Raw genomic sequence first — 16182 nt, forward strand, 5'->3', positions numbered from 1 at the left:
AATAAACATTTTCATTTTGTCCCTACACTAAATTAAAATCTAATAACTATAAGAAAAAATAGTAACTTTAATTAAAAGTCCTATTTATTTATGCAAGTATAAAATTTATTAGAAATACATCTGTTGCACATTAATCCTTTAGTTATAACATTATAAATTCTCTTAGTTATTACTAATTATTACAAATGTTATTCACACTCTTCAACATTCTTTAGTTATAATGTTATGAATTCTCATAGTTAGTACATTAATTATTTCTTTCATCTTTTCTTATATTAACTTTTGACCAATAAGTTTTCAAATTATTACACTGCCCCTATATATGTGATAACACGATGTTGTTATTTTCCTGGGATGATTCATGCTTGATTGAATAAATTGAAAATCGTTTACAAGTATATGAACTACATATTTGTTGGGTGTAAGATAAGCATGTGATTATATATATGATTTCACAGATAGAATATATTCTTTAATTTTAATTTTTAGTTTTTAGGATAAAAAAAGGAACCCTTTTTCAGTTAACTTTGGACAATCAAATAACTATCTTTGATTTTTGTATACAGTCAATCGAGAAGTCAAATATGAGAGCTAACAACAAGAACGTCATTTATTATGTTATAATTATACAATAAAAATTAATACACAAAGATTATTTCTAAAAAAATAAAATGTATGTTCATATGACATCTAAACAGTTTAACGTGGAATACACGTGCAAAGCACATCTAGTTAGATGACAAGAAAAATACACAACAAATATGGTCTATAAGGTAATATTACTGAGGTACGACTAATTACATGATTGAACCTCATCAAATTGAAATAAATATATGCATTATTGCATTTAGCTAATAAAATTTTTCATTGACCATCTTCATAGATTCGTGTGAATAAGATATATATATATGACGATCCACATTGAACATTCACAAAAGAATCTGCAATATTATTTTGTGCAATGTTTATTATTCAAATATTCACTTAAATAAGCAATACTATTTACTATAACATATATCTTCTGAGCTGGTAATCACGTGTAACGCACGTGTCAAAAAACTAGTATATATATATACCAAAATATTTTTTAATCTTGTGGTCTTAAACATATAATGTGGAAGTTAAATTTAAAAATTGATCCATAAAAAAGAAACATTCTTTAATGTTTTGGAACAAACTAAAAAAACAACAAATAAATTAAAAAATATAGTTTTTTTTTTTTTGGTTAGAAAGGAGACTTATAATAATTTTATTATTACTAGAAAATTAGGCCCTTCAATTTTTGAGCCTAAGACATATGCCTCATTTTTAAAGACATTGAGCCAACCCTGATTAGAAATTATATATTTTAGATAGTTGTTTAGATCACGTAATTATATACCCAAAAAATACTACATATATTAACATGATACATAACTTAATTTGAAGTTAAGTAATCTTTCATGGACTTGAAGTTGGAAAGTCAATAGGGAATGAGCTGTTCTATTTTGGTACAGATAGAGATTAATTTAATTAATTTCTATAAGCAAATTGAACGATGAAGTAATATAGTATGAAACTGGAAACTTTGAGTTAATTATTCAAAAAAAAAAAGTCAAATAGATTGACTTCAAGCAAGATGAACATTAAATATAAATATGAGATATGGGTGGTCTTTACTTATTTAAATTGCAAGTCTGAAAATGCCTAATATATGAGTATATAACTTTAAAGGGGTCAACTTGCTACTTAGAAAATCTTCTTCTTTTTATATTGGGGGCGATGCGATGCATTATTATTTAGATTCTCAAATGGACTAATAAAATTTCCAATCTTGACGAATTGGAAATTTTATCTGGAATAGAATTATAACTATCTAGTGTTGAAGTTGCTATAACAACATATCAATGTAATCTCACAAGTGGAGTCTGGAGAGTGGTGTGTACAATGTACGTAGATCTCACCCTTACCTTGTGAAGGCAGATGCTGTTTACGATAGACCCTTGTGTTGAAGTTGCTACTTACATAAATTTTAACTATCTTGTGGGTCAAAGAAAACCTCCAGTTTCATCTAAAATGATGTGTTGTTTCTTCAGCATATACACTGTCCTCTTTTGGCAAACAAAAAGATGCAATACAAGATACAACTGACACAAATTGAACAATGAATCCTTTTTTGTTTACAGAAGGACCATATAGTCTACATTTCAGGTATATCACAATGGGGCAGAATTTTATACAACTTTGAAATCTAGCTAGGAGGTGCAAAAATGCAGAGCTGGAGAAATATAACTCCTCACACTTTTTCTAGGGATAGTAATTTATGTACATTTAGAAATCTTACTCACAAAAATTGAACAAATAGTTACAACTTACAACAATCATACCTCGATGAATGGCTTTGAACCAATGCAATCCCTCATGAGCCATAAGATACAGGCACACCGGCAAGAGATTAAATAAGAATACACACACAATAGAGAGTCAGTCAGATCTTGATTCGGGGTTGTATTCACAGAGATCAGAGGCAGTTTGGATGCTTGAACACTGAGCTTGATTACTTGATGCACTTTGATTTAGCCTCTCTTGTTGGAAATCTTTCAAGGCTTGAAATCTCAAATCGTCAGTATACATACTTGCTTCTGGGATACTATCAGGGGCATCTATTTTTCCTTCAAGCATGCCTACAGCCTCAGACATTACAGGCCTGAGTGATGGCGTCGCACTAGTGCATAATAGTGCTACTTTTATTGTCCTTTCGGCTTCTGCTTTGCTAAACTGAGAACCCAATTTATCATCAATCAGCTCCTCTATTTTTCCATTTTGCAGCAAGTGACAGGCCTGCAATAGAGTTTTATAAGCTAGCAACTTCAAAGGGAGTGCGGGAGGTTCATGGTTAAAAATGTTCAAGGATTCTCAATCTTATAAATGGTAGACGAGTCAGGCTTTGTTGAAGTGCATTAACAAAAAGGAAAAGGAAAGATACCCAGTCTAAAAGACAAATGAAATTGTCGGAAGGCACATAGCCATAGTTGTGCTTGCCGCTAACAATTTCCAGGAGGACAATTCCAAAGCTGTAGACATCTGCTTTGTAAGTCAAATAGCCCCATAGTGCATACTCTGGTGCCATGTATCCTCTGCAGTTATCAACATACAATTATGCTACAAATTTTACCTAACCACGCTGCTGACAAGATAACGGCAAAAAAAAGAAAGATCTAGTTTGAATTTTACGTTGCAACTTACATTGTTCCAGCAACTCGAGTGCTAATATGGGTATTATCATCTTCAGTAAGTTTAGCTAGCCCGAAGTCCGAAATTTTGGGATTTAGTTCTCTATCTAGCAGTACATTAGTAGCTTTAATGTCTCTGTGTACAATTTTAAGGCTTGATTCCTCATGAAGGAAAGCCAGACCTTTAGCGATCCCAACACAAATCTTGAACCTTGTCGGCCAATCAAGCATCAACTGACTTTTCTCTGAATCTAAAGTTATCCAACATGCTAAAATTTTAATGGACATTTTCATAGAGAGTTAGTAATAGTTTAGGAACTTTTTTAAAAGAGATTGAATAACTTACGAAATAATGCGCGAGCGAGGCTATTGTTTTCCAAGTATTCATATACGAGCAGTAATTCAGTCCCTTCAATGCAGCAACCATGCAGCTTAACAAGATTTGGGTGTTGCAAACAAGAAATCATGCCAATCTCATTCAAAAATTCACGGTTCCCCTGTCTTGATTGACGCGAGAGCTGCTTCACTGCAACTAAAGTACCATCAGATAACCGGCCCTACATAAAATATTTGGTCAGAGTTCACAACCAATAATGATAAAGACGATACTATATTACTGTTGTTACCAAAGTGATACCTTGAAAACTGCACCAAAACCACCTTCCCCTATCTTGTTAGAAGCATCAAAGTTATTAGTTGCAGCCTTTATTTGCTTTAAAGTAAAAGAAATGGTCTGCAGCTCCATGCCCTCTAAATCTGTCATGGAAATAGAGAAACTTTACTGGTTAGTCATCTATTTATAACTCACAACTTCTGGATATGGAGTTTTCTTTGATTATCATTTCAGTAGATTGTGCTCTTTCAAATCAGTAATGCATGGATCAGCTAGCTGCCTAGTCACAAAATTTGCTAGTTAAAATTACTTCATTCTAACATCTGTTCAGTGATTACCTTTTCTCTGTTTCTTTTTGCATTGAAGATATCCTTTCCACCAAAGCGTGCTTATTAACAACAGGAAAATGCATGTAGCCACTACTCCAACAATAACATAAACAGTCGCACTCTTTTTATTCTTTTTATCTTCCTCTGAACAAGATCCAAAAGCTGCACAGAAATGAAGACTAGATTGTTAAGTGTATGCAACAGCAGGGGCAATAGAAAATAAGATTCTTCCAGTTGATTACATAGAATATGAATATCAACATGCATATTATTCATGGGAAAATAATAGCAAAGAAAAATACATGGGCACTCATCCAACACTCCTTCAAGCTGAGAATTTCTGTCTGTTAATTCAACCAAAATTACGAAAATGGATTTCCTTGGCCATATAGAATGACCCTTTGAATCAATAACCAAAAAGGAGAGAAAACAGTTATAAAATGTATGCCTACATCGGACATACCAGAAGAGATTTAACTCCTACTTATTTTTTTAGATGAAAAGAAAATAGCAATAGGAATAGGAAAGGTATTTAGAGCTTAAAACTATCTATTGGAAGGCCGAAAAGAAGAGCCTGGTTGAAATAACCACAATACAAATATTCTATCACCTGGTAAACATCGAAGTTTATACTATAAATCAGTAACATACTAATACGTATAGTTGGTACAGAACCACAGGAATATCAAGCCATGTATGAACTTTAATAGCTTAGTTTCAAAAAAACTAGTTTGCCCAGTAAAAAATTAGGAAAGCTATTGAAAAATTACTCTTTCAATCATTCGGAGCAGGCTAAGTTAAAGCCGCAGATTGGCTTTTGGTGCTGATAATAGTTTACTTGATCTCTAGATAAATGTTGCAAGTTGCAACTCTAAAGAGACCAAAGCAAATCAATGGTTGAGAGAGATAGCCAACCATTTATCTTTTGCAATTTCAGACGCCAACTGGTGTTCAAATAGCACGGTGGAAATGGCAAAAAAAATATCAGAATTTTCCACATATTTGTTGAGAATATAATTAACTGTTAAAGTGTGCTCTCTCTAGTAGCTTAAGCTTTTAGATGAGATGATCACACACTTCAATATGGTATCAGACCAGATGAGATGGTCACACACTTCAACAATATTAACATGGATCATGTTAGATAGCAGCAATTTTATCTTATACAACGGAAGTTGATAAACAATGTCAACCCCACAAATAAGCAAACAGAGCATGTAATCATGCATTCAATTGCAGTATTTCTTCTAAAAACAATTAAATTTATCATGTATGAACCTGCTCATATGATATGTACGATCTCTAGAATATCTCTTGGGACTTTAAAGTTTACACTGATACATGCCTTTTTGTGTTAGTTCTCACTGAGACATGCTTAAATACACAATATACTTGAAGGAAACCAAAGTGAGAAGTGTAAAAGCAGATATACTATGATATTCCCCTTAAAATGATGAATATTGAAGAAACTTACTTGGTTTGAGTGAGATTGCAGATATTAGGGGACCGTAATGCCCTCTAACTGGGATTCTGATAGTTCCTTTGCCAGCCCAGTAAAATCGAATCTCCAAAAAATTATCTGTCACACTGGTTTTAAAATGCCTAACCAGAGGCGTTTGAACTCCACCAGCCTCATTCACAATATTGAAGTCTTTCCAAACTAATTTTTCCTGAAGTACAAAGAATATTGTGTAGGTATCTTGTGGAAAGTCACAGGAACTTATTCAGTGAGATGTTAGAATATGTCTAGATTAATAGTATACGAAATTCTTCCTATTCAAAAATCTCAGTATAAAGGAAAGATAAAATTTTGTATCCTAGTTGTCTAAACTCCTATATAAAGACTACTTTCTTGTTATAGATCTAATAGCTTCCATCTAAAGCTGCCTGCCACACAGTTTTTCATTTTTTTCATAATAAGGCTCGTCTCTTTCCAGATAAAGCAGCATCACTCTTTTACTCTCTTCCAGGCTCCAGCATCTTTTGGGCAACATGTGCCACGTATCGACAGTCCGCGTTGGGTTGATATCATCACTCTATACCTGTTAACCTGTCAAGTCAAACAGTCTATAGCTGTCCAGCTAGCTGATGTGTCACCATCCAGACAGCACCATGTCGCTTTCTAGAGAACACTTTTAGTTGAGACTAGTACCAGTCAACGCATGGTTACTATACCGTCACCAAGTTAAACACCGTGAATGATCATCTATCCAATCAATCTGGCACAGTGCTTGCTTCTCTGTAGCCATCTAGATACGCTCGCAACATGAATGTCCTCAAATTCAATCATAACTCCTACTCTATTTTGTCCAGGTAGTATCATGTCACTTTTCACTTTCGATTTGCAAACACAAGTTGCTGTATCACCTTGAGTTTGGAAGGCGCGTTGTGGGAGAATTAATGCAGTGATGTGTTAAAATATATTCTAGGTTAGTAGTAGAGAGCATTTTTTCTAATTCTGGATGGGTAAATTCCCAAATTTAATAAGTTCTCTTATTTCATTTAGGTTAGAGCTTACCATAATTGTAATTGCCTGAACTTCTATATGTGGAGGCATCTTGTATATCATCTACAACCAAATACAATACAAGTTCTCTCTTTTTTTCCTCATATTTTCACACATCTAACATAGTTTAAGCGTATAGAAAGTTTTTCTAATGGGCATACCAACCTGGATGTATATATCAAATACTCGCCTTCCAAGACTGGTATAGGTGCTGTCATTTGTAAAACTTATCTCAGCAAAGTGCAAGCTGACATTGTAACTCCCATTCCTCAAGCAATAACGGAAGTAAGTGAGTGAGAGGGGAGACATCCGTGCATTATTGTACAATTCAGAGAGGCTTTTTGATTGTGTACTTTCAATAAAACGTGCATTTTGGTCATTATTATCATCCATAAAGTCCCCAGTGCTACTCAATCCCCAATAATTGGTGCTACTGCTGAAATATCTAGCAGAACCACCATCAACGCTTGCATCTCCTGCATAATGAACTTCTCCATCGCTCTCCTTTACAGTAAAATCATTTCCACCACTATTAACATGTAATGAACACCCATCTGCCAATGAAAATAATAGAAGTCAATGCTCAAAATATATTTCATAAGTTGGGAAAATGATCAAGCAGAAAATATTTCCAACGATTAGGTAGTGAATCCTCAAATCATCTAAATACTTGTATATACATGAGTTTAAGGACCTGTTTGGATTGACTTTTGGCTTATGAATTATAAGCCAAAAGCTATAAGTTAGGATTTCTAAATTACGGCTTTTGCTTATTTTTGTTATTTTGACTTTAAAGTAAGCGCTTATAAGCACTTTTTGACTTTACCCAAACACTTCAAAACTACTTAAAAGCTATTTTGGCTTTAAAGCACCTAAAATAAGCCAATCCAAACGGACATTAAGACTGAATACACCCTTAGAATGTCTCTGTGTTAAATATCAAAAATGAAACTAACTTGCTACAGTTTCTTGCATAGTTGAGCAATCTGCTATTTGAGTGAAGGAGAAGATGGCAAAGCGGCTAAAGATATAGTTTCAGATTCTTGCTACGGATGTGATTCATATTCCATATGAAAATTGTATAACTTTCCAGAGAAGAAAAGAACATACTTACACCGACGACAAGTAAAATCCTTCGTACATGGATGAATTCTCATTCTGTAGGAGTTAAAGCACAAAAGCAGTTAGAACCAAATCCGAATTAGATAGAAGCAATCACTTCTGCTTTGCACTTCCTTTTTCTCTCAGTTTCATCATAAATCAGAATTTTAATGTTTCAGGATAATAAGAATCATCTTACAAGGGGCTTACTGCTGCAGAGCTCTTGTACAAGTTTAAATACAGATTCCTGTAGAAGGAATAATTATCAGAACCATATATGCTTATCCAATAAACAATGTAAAAGCATGAATTAACAAAAATGGACCTATCCTTACATGTTCTGCTGACAAGCATGTTGGTCAGGTCCTTGCCATGTAAAATTATTGTAGGAAAGATCACTGCGCGCAAAGGACGCTGTTAGATGTCATCTTTCCGATTATGAACCAAGCAGTTGTGAGATCCACATGAAGACAAAATATGGAAAAAATAATGCCAACGTGAATGAATCAAAATTGCTTTGGCATGCCACTGAACAACCATTATGTTTATGAATAAAAATTATGACATGTTCCGCAAAGACCGAGTCCATCTTACACCAGCAGAAATTGTTTATGAAATTAGAATATTAATAAATATACACTTACACATTTATTCCACTCTTCAAAAGAGAGTCTGGTATATCTCCACTGAGCATGTTGCCAGTAAGAAACCTATGTAGAGAACATAAAGCAATTAGGCAACAGCAAATCTGGAAGTGCAAGCACATGTTATACACTTCATACTTGAAGATGTTGGGGGTATGAGCAAAAGAAGATTGAGAAGAGACTGATGTAACTTGCTAATAACAAAATAAAAAGGACATCACATTTGAGAGAATCCACTTTTTGCAATTCAACTTACACAAACTTCAGCATACTTCTAGCACTAATATTGTTTGGGATTTCTCCGACTAACTTGTTGAAGGTAACGTCTCTGCAGAAAATTAAAAAGAAATCATGATTACCATTTGAACTCTCAGAAGGAGATAGAGCAGATGAATCTGTGAGCACAAACTCTTACAACCGCCACATGTATATTGTAGAAGAAAAATGTATAAGAGCCAACTCTATATGTTAGACTAAATAATGTACTGGAGAGATACAAACATAGGAAGGATGAGAAGTTTAGTGAAAAGCAAAGAGCAGCATGAAACCTTTTGATATTGAGGTGTCATATACTAATTAAGAACAAGTGCATTGTTTCTTGAACAGCCTCAATTATCTTTTAAAACTGGAAATGCTAAAAAATTTACAGTCACAGAGAGCACAGTAGATGTGAAATATTTCAATTTTCCAAACAAGGAAATTAAAAGGGGCTTTAATTTCTACAGGAGTTCTTGGTAGAGAAGAAATGATTTCTCAACTGTTTTTGACTGGGGAAGGCAGTATTAACTGAAAGAGGCGCCAATAGAGGACAGTAAATAGTGTGACTTCAGAGAATCCAAAGGTCACGGACAGAGGAGGAAGGCAGAAAATCATGTAATAGCTCTCTCTCTCTCTATTTAATACCATGTAATTTTGAATGCAGCTGAAGAAGTTTGAACATTAGGTGCAAAAGAATAAGTCCATAACTTACAATGTTTGCAGATCCTTCATCGCCCAAATATATACAGGAAGCTCTCCAGAAAGGCTGCAGTTTCTTAATACCCTGTATCCATATTTAATTAGCTTAAGGAAAGCTAGAATACTTAATAGCACACTATAACTGTGCAACGGTTTCCACATATCGGTATAATTTGACATACAAGTTATGGAATCCCATTATATCACCCAGTGAAGGAAATGCCTGAACTGGTCCACCTATGTCACTGATCCTCCTGTATACAAAATTGACCGTGAGAGAACTGCAAAGAGTAAATGCTCTACAAAAATCTAATAAAAATTAGTTAAGATAATGTTGTAAGGTTCTCTACTCACAAATCTGTTAACTTATTCAGAAGAGATATGTTTGTTGGAATGGGACCCTCTAGTCCGGTGGCATGCATCTCCCTTCAGATATCGTCAAGAAAAAGTTTAGAAACTCTTGCCAAAATATTATTTTGAAGTTTGGAAGGTATTTCGAAAGATCTTACAGTTTGGTAAGTTGTTTCCAGTTCTGTATGAAATCTGGAATCTGTCCACTGAAATTGTTGTCACTTATCCTACTGTATAGTAAAATTATACTGTGAGATATTCTATTCCCCGAGAAAGATAAGAGCTAAAAGGAGCTTGGCTAGACTGTATGCTCTTACAAATCCGTTAAATTTACGAGTTTGGAAAATGAAGTTGGCAACTTCCCCACCAATTGGTTGGAGGATAAAATCCTGAAAGTAGAAAAAGATTTAATCACCCACTCATCTATGCATCAGTCATTCAGGTGCCAAATGCCAAGTATTCTTCAAGTTTGCTTTAGGAGAAGATAACAAAGTGGAAGAGAAATGAGAGGTCTTACAGGGTTTGCAAGTAGATCAATTTCCCTAGTTCAGAAGGAACACTGCCTGAAAACTGGTTCGCCTCGAGATTCCTGGTTTAAAACATTTCAATGGATAGAATAAAGAGAGCAAATAGCCACCCAAATTATATTTGGACAGCATAGCCACTACATTTTCTTTTGCAATATATATCAATAATATGAGAATTTTTTGACTAGTTAAGAGAATCCAATCTCCAGACCGATATCATAGAAGTAAGTTCGAATAGAAATTCAATACATACAGGTACAAAAGGCTGCTGATGTTTCCCAACTCCTTTGGGATTTCCCCTGACAACCGGTTTACAGTAACAGAGCTGGATCAAAAAGTATGCAATTATGATTTGAAAATGAAGACATGACAGAAAAACTGATCAGCTGGAAAGAAAGTGGGGTATTACATGTTAGTCAGCTGCGTTGCAGCCCACTCAACTGGTATTCTGCCACTGAGATAATTGTACGCAAAATCACTATAAATGGGGTAAGAAAGACGAAGGCAAAGATTTAGTGACTTATGTTGATATAGTCATGAAAAAAAAGAGGCTAGTGAAAGGATCAATTGTAAAAATGGTAGAGAATAGCTCTTACATTTCTTTGATGTAGGGAAGCTTTACCAATTCAGGTGGGAGTACTCCTGGAAGATTTAAACCCTTTAATACACTGCATACGTGAAAATAATATAAAGACATCAATTTAGGAACAAATTGCAATAGAAATAAAAAAAGATGTGGATGCAAACGAAGAGAAATCAGAATGGCTGCTTATGGCTGCTTCTGATAAAAGAAACCCGGCAATGAGTGGTATTTACTATTTAGTCCAGTTGAGACAGAAGAATTAGTATGAAGTCACTAGAAGGAAACTTCTGTATTGATATGGCTTTTCTAAACCCGATGAAAGCATAGCCTATAATGTTTCACTTTACAAGCTCCAGGAATACTTAAGTAGTTAAGTTTGAATAAGCCTTTTAAGTAACCATACATATTGGTTCTGGGGAAAGGAAGTTCATGAAAAATCTGAAAACCTCTTCACTTCAGAATTCCTTGAGTTCGTTCATCCAATTTTATTTCAGACAGACATCAAGTAGGATTGACCCCAAGCTGGCTCTGGGGTGACATTGATAATCACATAGATATGGGTAGAAACAAAGCATGCATGACAAGCTAAAAGGTTAGAAACAATTTAATCAATCTCGATTTAGAAATAAGGTGTAAATGCCTCACATTGTTGTGATGTGGTCTTCATCATCACATCCAACAATTTTCTCATGCCACGCTAGCTTAACTGGGACTCCAACACCTTCAACTCTGCATAAATCTGCATCGAAACTCAAATATGTTGCACCCATCGTTTTGGCAATTTGTTGGAGGACATTCACTGAAAAACAATCAGTAGGTTGAAATCAACTAGTATAGCTTGCACTATGCAATCTTCCCAAAGATACTATTTGACAATTACAACTGGTAATAACCAAAAAGGTCATCAGCCGAAGAAGTTTAGAAAAATCGATTTCTATTTAGTGCTTCCATCAAATTGAAAAGAACTACTCTCTCTAGTCCATATTAAGTGAATTGTTGGGGGCACACCCCTTATGAAAAATATTTTAAGGACATAAATTAAAAGCTACTTTCCACTTTACTCTTTTGATTATTCCCAAACTATTCTAGTAGAAAATGTAAAGTAGTTAAGATCCTCACTAAATGAAAGGAAAATATGGAGAAAAGTCCCAACAATTTTCTTGAACTTTGAACCATTCATTTATTTTGAACTATGATAAAAGTCCCAACAATTCACTTAATATGGACTAGAGGGGGTATATAAACTATTGAACACTTCTATCTGTAAGACAAGCAGAATGACTCGAGATTAGGCTGCTCAAAAAAATGTTTCATCCCTTAATGTGACCGAGATGCAATGATTGTAAGCTAATAAGTGTTCACTCCGACAATTAACACCTAACAAAGAGACGTAGATGCACTCCATCAGAAAAACTCCTGAAATACATCAAATATTTCAAGAGAATAGGGGGACATGTAGTATACTTCACGCAAAAGTAAACATATAAGAAAAAAGCATCCTCTTCATGCACTTGATGCTAGTAAAGGGGCTATTAAAAGGACTTGTTATTTTCTTATATCCGTGGTGTCAGAGCCAACTTGCATACACCTCGATTATTCCACTAGGTACCTGACACTCAAACCAGTTTGGGTACCAGATAACTTGCATTCTCTAGAAAACAACTTTGTACTTGTAGTTCTGGACAGAAATGACTTGTAAAATAATGCAACTCCAGATGTAGAGTATAAGTGTTCAACACTAGAGGGGGCTTTCCCAAAAACTCCACCAGACTTCTGTGCATAATTTGTATGTGAGAGATGGTCACATAATATTCGTCAACCTTTACATTGTAAACTGTATCACTTTAACATAAAAATCCTAAGCTTCTGGCAGCCAAACTTCTTATTAAATATCTTTTTTCAAGAATAACTACTTAATAATTGTATTTCCTCCTCCTCTTATTGATTCGGATATGCTTTATTGAGCCAAGGGTCTATCGGAAACCTCTCTACCTTCTCAAGGCCAACACGTCCATGGCAAAACAAGCAAATCAGAATACCACCTAAATTGGAACATTCTAAGCGCTAGACATAGCATTAATTTCAGGAAACTGGTAACTAACTTTAGTCTTTTTTAAAAACAATCAATAACCGTAGTGTCCAGCCCAACTTGCACACCTCAACTAATTCCACGGAATACCTGTCACCTCCCACCAGCAACATATACTAGGTGACTCTATACATTCCACGGGATACCAACCACCTCCCACCTCCCACCAACAACATGTACTAGGTGACTATATACATTCCACGGGATACCTACCACCTCCCACATCCCACCAGCAACATGTCCTAGGTAACTCTGCCCACCAAGGCTACAACTGATTGGAAGAAATCACCTGGTGTTTTTAGGTCAACTGAACTTTGAACCTGAGACCTCATGTGCTCAAGCCACTTTATTGACTACTAGGACATACCCTTGGTAGCAACTAACTTTAATAATCCATTATTTATCTATTTGAAAACAGTAAAGCTCACACCTTTTCACTATACATTCACTAAATTGAAGTAATTCCATCCACTTCTCATCTTCTTTAAACTCAAAACTCCTAATCCTTCTTAAAATTATAGCAATCGAGAGAGAAAGCTGTACTAAGAAATTAAGTATTTCTTGATCTGCTAAAGTAACCCCCCTCTTTCCCATGGAATCCAAAAAAATACCCATTAAAGCAAAGAGAAAAGAGCAGCAATTTACCTTCTTCTTGAGGAACTCTGGACTCTGCAAATATCAAGAACAACAAGCAGCAGTGTAATCTCAGAATCCAAGCTATGGTTGGATACATTTTTCAAGAATCAAAAATGTGTAAAAGAAGAAAAAAAAAAAAAAAAAAAGTTCACTTCAGTAAGATGAATATATGAATCCCAAAATAATAAACAGCAAAAAGAATAAAAAAAAAAGGAAGTGCGTATCGAGTTGGAAATAATTGGTGCTGGAGCTGTAGAGAGTAGACGTTGATATTTCTTTTTTGACAAAAACGAATAGGGAATTTTTGGAGGCATGCATATGTGCTCAATATGAGTGCCATTATCCTACATTAATTTTGTCATAAATTTCTTAGAGTACTAACCACACGTCTCAATTTATGGGATGCGGTTTAACTTACTTGAGATTTTAGAAAATAATTAAGAATTTAGTGTCTAAAATACTTTTTTTTTAAATGTGTGATTATATGAAATAATTTTAAAATTAAATTACTTTTAATTATTAACAAAATAAAAAAAATATATGTTATATAAATTGAGACAAAGAACATAACTTATCTAAGAACCTCCTCCAACTTTGATTTTTCTATATTAATGAAAGTTTAGCCGGAGGGAATAAACAAATAATATTAGTATAATAAATAGTATTTTTTCGTTTAATTTATACGATATAATTTGATTCAACATTGCATTATAAAAAGGAAAAAAACAACTTGAACGTATCATGACATTTATGTAATTATAAGACTTTTGAAATTTATGATCTTGAATATGTGATAATATTGATCACTAAAAAACAAGAATTAGCAAACAAATTACATAGTTAGTTATCATTAATCTTATTTAGCATTATCGACATATTATCAAATTTATTAGGCGTAAAATATTATAGTGTGTACTAAAAGTACATTATTTGATCAATTGTATTAAACAATACCTGCTCTAAGTTACGCGGAAATTTTTATAATATTTTATGTAAATATAATGTGGAATAAACTATGTATTGCAAATACCCAAATATCAAAATAAAAAGTATTTAAAAATAAGAATATCTTTAAAGTAGATTATCCCCTTCATAATATTCCATGTATATAATATTATTTCTTAGTATATAATATCCTTAATGTGGAAAAATATACTACTACTACTATTTAAGCTAATCAACACATGTGAGTAGTCAAATTTCCACCATGAAGAAAACTAGAAAAGTCATATGCAATATTAATTATTCAATAAAGTCATGAAATTGGCCCATATTGTTTCTCTTTTGTCTGTCGATCGACGACCTATTTAAATTAAGGGGTAATGCTAAATGGCCAGAAAATTTAATTAAAATTTGGTCAAAAAATTAAAAAGTCTATAATATTTTTTTTATTTTAAATAAATTATTATTTTTTAATTAAAATGTATTAAAGTTAAAAGGGTAAAAATGTTCAAAAAGGTAAAATAAAATAGTGTGAAATATGTTACTTTACCATTCTTGCCAAATTTTATGGCCAGAAAGATTTATCCTAAATTAAGTAATATAATCATAAAATTTAGAATTTTACATTAATTTATGGGTCCTACGTGAACTTTTTAGTTGGTTAACTACGGAATTAATGATCATTTTTTCAAAGTTTTAAACGTTCAAAATGTCAAAAAAAAAGAAAGTACAATAACAATAATCTCTCATTATATTGGTTGAATCTAATTTTTTTTAGATGAAACAATCTTTATCTTTTAAAAAGTAAAAGCAAATTAAAATAAGCTTCCAATTAACATGCACGTGATAATAATGTGGCAGCTAAAACTAATATGTGAATTGCATGATCGGGTCGATATTAGGTAAATATTTATTTAAATTAAATCAATTTAATGTATATATCATACTTAAATAATTTAATTAAATGATATAAATATATATTATGTATATTAATTTGGCGTAAAGATCTCATCTCACGTGAGTAAATGACAATCATTTCAAGTTTAAGTTGAGACTTTTTTTGTGCTTCTTTTATTGGTGTTATCCAAAGTACAAAAGTGAGAAAATGGCCAAAAGCCCCTTCAAGCTATTATCGAATTTTTAACTACACACGTATTCTTCACGGGGATCTATCACCCCCCTGAACCTTTTAAAAGTGAAATATCTACTCCCTACAAACTCAAGCTAATATTTGTATTAGGTGGTAATATTACCCTTTTTTCATATAAAAAATAATAATTTTTCTTTTATATTTTACTTTTTTTATTTTTTATTTTCATCTTCTCCTTTTCTCTTTCTTTTCCATTTCTCCATCTCTTTTTCTTTGAACCTTCTGCAGATTTGACGAGAGGACGCCATGACTATTGAAACTTCGACCTTCATCGCACAGGAAATCTCATTTTCTAAAGCTAGAGACAAACGAAAAACTCTATCACTAAATATTGCTTCTTCTTCCGCTATTATAATATTTCTCAAAGATCGATTCTTCAAAGAACTACAAGTAAACGATACTTGCTTGCCGGGATAAAGGTACCAAACTTACGGAGGGACTTATAACAATGTTGATATGAGAAATTCGATTGATGTTTACAACAATTTCAATAAATGAGTCTTCTTCATTAAAGGGTTTGTTACCCAATGATGAATTCTTCT

The 16182-nt window shown here is 33.4% G+C and overlaps 1 protein-coding gene across 4 annotated transcripts; it reads right to left on the bottom strand.

The window, feature by feature from the left end:
• Nucleotides 1–2116: 2116 nt before the first annotated feature.
• On the bottom strand, nt 2117–13843 carry LOC102590142 (probable LRR receptor-like serine/threonine-protein kinase RFK1). 4 transcript variants are annotated; one of them, XM_015313768.1, is made up of 24 exons: nt 13558–13843; nt 11469–11562; nt 10837–10908; nt 10650–10718; nt 10494–10565; nt 10231–10302; nt 10031–10102; nt 9872–9943; nt 9717–9788; nt 9545–9616; nt 9376–9447; nt 8662–8733; nt 8406–8471; nt 8097–8159; nt 7961–8008; nt 7775–7818; nt 6826–7214; nt 5629–5824; nt 4164–4316; nt 3850–3968; nt 3559–3769; nt 3226–3481; nt 2966–3116; nt 2117–2820 (listed from the first exon to the last, which is right to left on the bottom strand). In XM_015313768.1, the coding sequence occupies exons 1-24, from the start codon at nt 13643–13645 to the stop codon at nt 2464–2466; spliced, it is 2952 nt and encodes a 983-aa protein (XP_015169254.1). In that variant the 5' UTR covers nt 13646–13843; the 3' UTR covers nt 2117–2463. The 4 variants fall into 4 exon arrangements, with proteins under 4 accessions (XP_015169254.1, XP_015169253.1, XP_015169252.1 ...); XM_015313767.1 differs by having other exon boundaries at nt 10650–10694; nt 11469–11622; XM_015313766.1 differs by having other exon boundaries at nt 11469–11622.
• Between the last annotated feature and the right edge of the window lie 2339 nt (nt 13844–16182).

This window comes from Solanum tuberosum, unplaced genomic scaffold (assembly GCF_000226075.1).
Source record: "Solanum tuberosum cultivar DM 1-3 516 R44 unplaced genomic scaffold, SolTub_3.0 scf00265, whole genome shotgun sequence".
NCBI lineage: Eukaryota > Viridiplantae > Streptophyta > Magnoliopsida > Solanales > Solanaceae > Solanum > Solanum tuberosum.

Excerpts from the sequence above, each read along its gene's own strand:
- LOC102590142 (XM_015313766.1), bottom strand. The coding sequence starts at position 13,645 with ATGTATCCAACCATAGCTTGGATTCTGAGATTACACTGCTGCTTGTTG. Across the intron at positions 10,909-11,468 it reads GAAGACCACATCACAACAAT|TGTATTAAAGGGTTTAAATC; the intron begins GTGAGGCATTTA and ends TCACGTATGCAG. Across the intron at positions 8,734-9,375 it reads ATGAAGGATCTGCAAACATT|AGACGTTACCTTCAACAAGT; the intron begins GTAAGTTATGGA and ends AATTTTCTGCAG.